This window comes from Vanacampus margaritifer, chromosome 18 (genome assembly GCF_051991255.1).
Source record: "Vanacampus margaritifer isolate UIUO_Vmar chromosome 18, RoL_Vmar_1.0, whole genome shotgun sequence".
In the NCBI taxonomy this organism is placed as follows: Eukaryota; Metazoa; Chordata; class Actinopteri; order Syngnathiformes; family Syngnathidae; genus Vanacampus; species Vanacampus margaritifer.
In genome coordinates this window covers 10,456,072-10,463,694 of record NC_135449.1, presented here as the reverse complement: position 1 = coordinate 10,463,694, position 7,623 = coordinate 10,456,072, and the positions used below count along the sequence as shown (strand labels likewise).

General features: G+C 39.9%; 1 protein-coding gene across 1 annotated transcript; it reads right to left on the bottom strand.

Moving 5' to 3' along the window:
• Positions 1 to 561: 561 nt before the first annotated feature.
• Positions 562 to 7,000, bottom strand: rangap1b (Ran GTPase activating protein 1b). Its single transcript, XM_077551154.1, has 16 exons — positions 6,871 to 7,000; positions 6,423 to 6,539; positions 6,220 to 6,347; positions 6,087 to 6,145; positions 5,773 to 5,953; positions 5,561 to 5,695; positions 5,206 to 5,364; positions 4,980 to 5,093; positions 4,486 to 4,585; positions 4,310 to 4,394; positions 4,073 to 4,247; positions 3,851 to 3,934; positions 3,678 to 3,780; positions 3,513 to 3,601; positions 2,063 to 2,184; positions 562 to 1,981 (listed from the first exon to the last, which is right to left on the bottom strand). The coding sequence occupies exons 2-16, from the start codon at positions 6,532 to 6,534 to the stop codon at positions 1,897 to 1,899; spliced, it is 1,731 nt and encodes a 576-aa protein (XP_077407280.1). The 5' UTR covers positions 6,535 to 6,539; positions 6,871 to 7,000; the 3' UTR covers positions 562 to 1,896.
• Between the last annotated feature and the right edge of the window lie 623 nt (positions 7,001 to 7,623).

Genomic DNA, 7,623 nt, shown 5'->3' with positions numbered 1-7,623 from the left:
AGTTAGGTCCTCGAGAGCCCCTATCAAGCCTTTTTTTTTTTCATGTTTCCCCTCCTGCAGCACAGCTGAATCTAATGATCAGCTAATCAGCAAGCTTTCATGATCATGAATCAGGTGTGTTAGTGGGCTGGATAGGGGCTCTCGAGGACCGAATTTGAGCACCCCTGGTTTATTTCATAAAATGAGCGTTACACCTATGTAGGACTGTGCAATTAATCGAAATTTAATTACAATTTCAATTATTACACTCCACAAATACAAAATCAAAAAAAGATTAATACAAATTTTAAGTTGTTTAAATTAATAGATTTGCAATTTTTTAAAATTCTAAAATACCTAATTTAATTCAATTTTTTATTTTTTTTATGTTTAAACATTTTCTTGTTTTGTACCAAAAAATAAATGATCATGCTAATTGTGATTTCAATAATTACCAAAATAATTGTGATTAATATTTTCTTCATAATCGAGCAGCTCTACACCTATGGCGGCCATCAGGGATGAACAGTTATTATAATACTATGGAAAATAATAAAAGAGGAGTAATTTGACAAGTCAGGCTTGTTGGATTAGCTATATTTATTTATGAGGTTTTACTACAAGTCAACATACATGTTCTAAACACAATGACATAATATTAATTTTCCCTTTAAATGCTCAGTTAAGTATATGAGGTAATTGTGGAATTTACACGTGACCCCAGAGAGGAACATGTGACTTATTTTTTAATTAAGACTGCTGAATGACAAAAACCACGATCAGACTTTTGCTTTCCATTAAAGAACTTGAAACACCGAATAAGGCTGAAACAAATGCAAGTGCATCTAAACACAGTCAGTGTAATTGTTTCCTTTAAGGCTATATTTACGATACACTGCTTGTTTCAAGTGACCCAATTCTGTACATTTTGGGTGCCATCATATGGCATAGCTATAGCAGCATAAATGGGGGAAAAAAAACATGAACTTGACGTGATCTACATACAGTACACACATTGGTGATATCTACACACCATCAATTAAGGTCTACATATGCTACATTAGAGGCGTGCCTAGCCTTAAAAACACAAATTTGCAGACAAAGACCCATGCAGGCGCTTACCACCTTTCAAGGCCAACTAAACACTAATATTGAATATTTCATTACCCTAATAGCATAGTTACCCCTTTTCTGTCATGGTTTTGATTTAGAAAAAAAAACACACCACCATGCTTCAATTTCATTTGTTTTCTGAAAATATTCAACTCTCACTATGCTGTTAGGCTAATGATTTTTAACACTTTACTTATGTTGATTGATGCTTTTGGCGACACGTTTGTGCACTTGTGTTTTGTTAAACTGACGACGATGTGTCCCGTCAGTGTAAACAGCCATTTTGAATATGGCTCAACTTCAATTGTCCATAGAAACATTCCGTGACATTCCAAACACACTGGATAGCCATTAAATCAAAATTAGCCATTTGGACCTGCAGTGATAAGTTGTTCTACATGTTTTTAACCCAATAAACACCAACAACAACGAGGAGCTAAGAGAGAGCTGTGAATCAAGTCCCTGAATTGATATGAATACATTAAGAGGAGGGTGTGCCTGAAGGAATGAGATAAATCCCTTTTTCCAAGTGGCGTAAAAGTGCATGCTTTCAAAACAGAACAAAAAAGCTGCCAGTTTTTACTGTAAACTTTCATCCCCTCAACAACATCGCTGTGTATTTTACTATTTTCTATAAAAATATAAATCCCTAACATGAATAAAAATATCAAAATGAGGAGATACTGGACAGACTTTTAAAAATATACAAATGAGTGGAAATAAGTGGTTGAGGAAGCCTCTATTTTAGAGGAAATCTAACCCAGTACATCCCAGTGTGTTTGTGTATATCCTGCCGGTGGTTAATCAGGGTTCGTCGAGGCACCTCTTCTCAAGCGCGGAACTTAACCCGTCCATGCTGCCGCAGCATGACTTGAGAGCCTTGCGGTTGCTGTAGAGTGGCACAGAAATAATGAAGTATAAACAAACGCTTCATCATGGCGGCATCGCGTTGTAACGGTGTCGTTCCTACTTAGACAGGATGGTGTGAAGCAGTGAGGCGTGATGCTGGGCGAAATAATCCTGCTGGACCGCATGTTCCAAACACAACAAGAGGCCTGGTGTTAGTGGCTCCTTTTTCTTCTTCCCTTCTCCCTGAAACACAGGGACAGACACAGTGGGGAAGTTTAAAAAAAGAGAAAGAAAGACTACTTTACTATTAGAGAGTAGGGCTGGACGATTATGGTAAAATACGAATCAAGATTAAAATTTGTCAAACCATGTGGAAATGTGTGCTACAGTATAACCCAAAAAAAAGTCTTGGATATATTTGTATCCTTGAATTTTGAGGAAAAGAAAATTCTGTCAATCCGTAAACAAAAAAAAGTAAAATAAAAATACTGTATACAACTAAAACAGTACTTGCAAAACAAATCCTGGGTGTTCCTGCACGTTTTGGCCTATTGGGGGCAGTGTGGTGCCGTGCAACCATAGTGTACACGGTTACAACGAGAACAGAAGTTGCGATTGAATTCTGTTAAAATAACTCCTTTTCCACAAATTGGGAAGAATTTGTGCCCGTGAGTAGTGTTGTGGGTATGTGTTTTCACAGTATTTGTGTGTGAATATTCGTTATTTGAAGGACTATTACTCCCAAAGTAGATGCTAACTTCTTGTTAGCATTTGAATGGGATCCGTCATGTTTGACAGCTCCTTAACATTAACGCTAGGCTAGTGATGTTTTAAAAACAAAGCATGTTTTGTATTTAAATACACATGTATGCAATTCTCCTTTTTGTGTGTTTCGTTTTACAGTTAACTCCAACTGGAGTGTCATTAACTCATTCACTCCCAGCCATTTTCACTGAAGCAACCCCCTTCGCTCCCGGCTGGTTTTCTGGATTTTGACTCCTTTTGCAAGGCCCACAGAATGTTGTGCTCTATAGCTATAAAAACATGGAACGTACCAAAAGAAAGATTAGAGACTCTTCTGCCATCAGGAAAAAACAAAGTATACTTCTATCTCTTTCCGTTTTGCAGCAGTTAGCATTAGAATATAGCTATTAGCTAAGTTTCATCATTATTCACAAATCAGTAGGGGAAACAGCTTGATGCAACATGGCCCTGGTTGATCTTTTACTCTGCTGCCACCTGCTGTTCATTTTTTTAATTACGACTATTGCTTCAAGCATTCTCTTCAGTTCTGAGGCTGCATCAAAGCCTTCTGTATGCTCCAGCATAAAAAAACGTTTGTGTGTGTATATATATATATATATATATATATATATATATATATATACATATAGCAGCGTTCTGCACTTTAATTGTTTTTCTTCACTCATTCCATTTTAATGATCAAGAGAAGCCAAAATCGAAATTGCGATAACATTTCGGTTAGTCATCCAGCTCTATTAGAGAGGCCTTCCTTCTCCTCACTTCAACATAGTTCTTCAACACCAAGAAGTTAGCGACTGCAGTCATACCTTGAGGACTCCAATGAGGACCAGCAGTGTGGAAAGGGTAGTGTACGCTTGGAGAGCTGAACCTGACAGAAGCTTCCTCAACAGCATGTCTGCGAGATGGAGACTTTTTTTTTTTAATCACATCTTTTCAAAGACAAATATAACCTGTTTTTGCATCTGACTTACCAAAAGTTTCCAGCACAGTAGCCTTCGCCACTGGCTCCTCGCTGTACAAAGAAGCCACTTTGAGAAGGACCTCGACAGCCTTGTGTGGATCCAAAATGTTCACCTGGTGAGAGGAAGGGATATTGTAAAGTGTACCCAAAATCATGACATCATTGTTTTTTTCTCCCCCCCACCTCCGGTAGCAGGTGTCTCCTCATCTCTCCCAGCTCAAGAAGCTTCTCGGCAGACGGGCAGTCGAGGAAAGATGAGACCTCTTCCTAAGGTACCACACAAAACTTTACATACACTTACCTGCCACTATATTAGGTACACCAGGCTGTCTTTCTTTACAAAAGAATTCTTGTTTTCATTGTGGTAACCAAAATACGTAAACAATCCGAGTACTGTCATCTTACAGGAAACTGTGATTTCGAAGGACTCTCTCCATTTGCTGTTGTTCCATTTTCTTTAACAAAATAGTCTTCTTCGTTGCAACCGTTACATCCATTACTTGCGTCATCATCCTCATCATCCTCATCATCATGTCCATCATCTTCATCATCCTCGTCATCAGCTTCTCCCTCATCATCACTACAAAGACCAATTGGGATCAGAATCGCTGACGACAAACTGCAACTCCTGCACTGTTTTACCTGAGTGAAGCCAGCATGTCTCCTTTGTCCTGGCTCTCCATCACTTCCCTTAGAGCCTCGCAGCCCTCCTCCCCCAGGCAATTGCCTGTCTTGGCCGACATACGGACGGACAGATGCACGGGTTATACGCAGTAAAACAAATGACATCATTCCCCTCTGCCTTTTAATGTGTCTACCGTTCAGATCCACTTTCTCCATGTGAGGTTTGTCCATGAGCGTCTGAGCCACCACAAGGGCCGCTGCCTCTGTGATTTCGCCAAATGACACATTCAGCTCCTGTAGGCAGACATGTCATTCAGTGCCTAAAAGATGATTCAATTAGTTGTTGTTTTTTTTTTATCTAAATTATTACCATGACATTTAATTGATCTAATATTGTGCCATGTTTGTGTTGTGAAGTGTATTGCTGTATGTCTTCTTAGCTATTCACAATTACATTCTTTGGACAAGTTATTTATTGAATTCCTCAATGACGCTAACATGAAAAAACCCCATTGGAAGACCACATCTGAGATTCAAACCCCAAACATCAGAACTGTGAGACAGATGTGCTAACCACTAGGGCACCACGCTGCTAGATTGCCTGCTGTAGAAAACTAAGAATAAAAATTCAAAATCAAAAAGTCATTTGTAACAAAGATAATAAACATATCCAGTTTGCTGTGCTAACCTTGAGGACTGGCAACCCTTCCCTGAGGACCGCCGCCAGGGCGATGGCGCCTTCACAACGAACCAAGCAGTCACCAAAGTTGATCACTTGGATGTTCCTCAGTTGCCCGAGAGCCTGTAAGGGCCAACAGCAGTGACATGATTTTGTGTTATACTTGTGTTGGGAGTCAAGAGGCCTGACCTGAATTTTTTTTTTTTTAAATAAAAAATAAAAAAAGAGGCCTGACCTGAGCCATAGCCAGCGTTCCCCTCTTTGTGAAGGTGTTGTCGTTGAGGTTGAGCACGCGGAGATCTGCGTTGTGCCGCATGGCCGCAGCTAAAGCCGTCACGCCAGCGTGGTTGATGCCGTTCTGCGGCATGTGAACCTCCTCCAGGCTACCCATCGTCTGAAGTGTCACGTTAAAAAGAGAAAAATAAACAAAACAGCACACACAAACAAAGTAATAAAAACAATAACAGAATGATTATAGATTACCACATTGCACACATTTTGAGTAGTAGTATCAGAAAATGTATCAGATTTGTTATTTCTACTTGCAACCAGTATATCAAAAGAGGTGTTAATCACGCAGATATTTTTACCTGAAAGGCCTTGGCCAAGGCACTGGCTCCTTCGTTTTCCAATCGGTTCCTCCCAGCGACAAATACTCTGAGTCTGAGTGGAGTTCCTACAACCAATGACTGTCTGTGGCACTCCAACAGTGCTTCAGCCAGGATCTACAGAGAGCACAAAGCATTTTCATTATCAGTTCTGAAAAACAGCGTTTGTCGTGATTTCTCATCTTCAAGTTCACCTTTCCTCCTCCGATTCCCATTCCACAATTGTTTAGTCTCAGCTCCCTCAACGTGTGGCAGGCGGCGCTTCTGAGCAGCTGATCGATCCCCTTCACACCATCTGGTCCGAAAGCATTGTCACTCAAGTCCAGCACGGTCAGACGGGCCCCGGCGATCATTAATCCACTGCTCAGTGATTTCTGTTGCAAACATACAAAAAAATTGTTTTTAATGTACTCTTTAGTTAAACTGATAGAGGCCAGTATCTGGAATGTTTGACAAATAAAGTCAGAAATGTGGCGTAAATCTGTCACGAATAGGGGGGATTCTGAACAGGGCCACTGGGATTTCAGAGCGTAGTCTTCCAGTGAACAGGTCGCTCCAGTAACATCTCTTAAAAAAAAAGAAAGAAGAACATTGAATGAGTTAATAGCAAGTCAAAAGTTATTAGTCTTGATAATGTGTACCTGAAGCTGATCTTTGCTTTCCAGTGCCTTGGCAATGGCTCTGGCTGCGTCCACACCCAAAGTGTTTCCCTCCAAGCGTAAAACTTTCAAATCCTGGTACTGTTCGATCTCCTGGACCAGCTCTTCCACTGCAGAAGCACACATTCTCAAGAAAGAATACAACAGGGAGCATTTGATTGACATCCATCACTGGCTGGCCAAACCTGATTCTGCGTTGTCTAGTTTAAGCCCCAGGCCTTTATAGCTTAGCTCTCCATCTCCTAAATGGGTCTTGGAAAGAGTATTAACCAGCTGGGCAATGTCATCTGCAGCCATGATGTCTTAGGGAGGGAGACATTCAAAAACAAGCGTTAGGTCATTGCAGGTAAGTTTTGAACAACCTGAACTTACAAATCCGCCAAAGTGACGTTCGACTGAATAACTAACGTTTCTCGAACGTACAACTGACGTTAAGTACAAAAATAGTCACAACAAAGACGCTTGGGCGTGTTAGCTCAATCGATGCTAGCAGGTGCTACTCCGGACTTGTGAACAGCACGACTAGCTCACAACGTGCTGCGTTCAACCTTTGCCGAGAAATAATGAGGTGTTATGGTCAGCCACACATCGCCATAGGAAGGCAAATTTCTGGGAACAAGAGAAGGAGCTCACCGCCGACAGCGAATTCCACGGAAATAATCGCAAAAACACGCCGACCGGTGAGTGAGAACTGAGAAGCGCGCCGGTTGCCAAACGTGTGACGCCACGTCTTCCGGGTTTTCTTTTTGGTCGGTCTACGTCACATTAGTTGGAAACATAATACTGTATTTTTTTTTTTTTTTAAATGCTCGATTTCGCCATGTAAACTATTAACGTAAATTTATAACATAGTACATTGTAATAGTTATGTATCTGTATTTTGTTGTGTATGGTAAATTTAACGTTTCACTATGCCGTCACACACACTTCTGGGTGGCAAAAGTAGTGTTTTCATGCAAGCAACTCAGTACTCTGAACAATTAAAAGGTCTGACCATCCAGAACATTATAGATATCATCAACTAGTCCTAATTACATTATGAATACTGTAGTTTGAATTTTCATTCAATTGTGCCTATTCAAAAGTGAACAGAAATGTAGATGGGCCACTTTTACTTATTTTTTTAATACTCATTACCCATGGTAAAAGCAATATTCAATCAAGCAATTATACATTGCCTAATTATAGGCAATAACTCAACTTTAAAGCATGTTAAAGCAACCAATAAGGACAAGAATAATACAACTATAAGACAAATAGTTTAGAAACAGCATCAAGTCGAACAGTCGAAACAGACTCGTCAATGAATATTATATGACAATCAATGTGTGCCTTAATTGTTTGTATTTGAAATTATGAATAAAAAAAAAAGCAGAAAGTGGAGGA

Bases quoted from the DNA above. Each gene is read 5' to 3' on its own strand.
- rangap1b (XM_077551154.1), bottom strand. From the start codon at position 6,534: ATGGCTGCAGATGACATTGCCCAGCTGGTTAATACTCTTTCCAAGACC. The intron at 4,395-4,485 runs GTAGACACATTA...CGGCCAAGACAG, and splicing joins GGAGAAAGTGGATCTGAACG to GCAATTGCCTGGGGGAGGAG. The intron at 2,185-3,512 runs GTATGACTGCAG...CCTGTGTTTCAG, and splicing joins TCCTCATTGGAGTCCTCAAG to GGAGAAGGGAAGAAGAAAAA.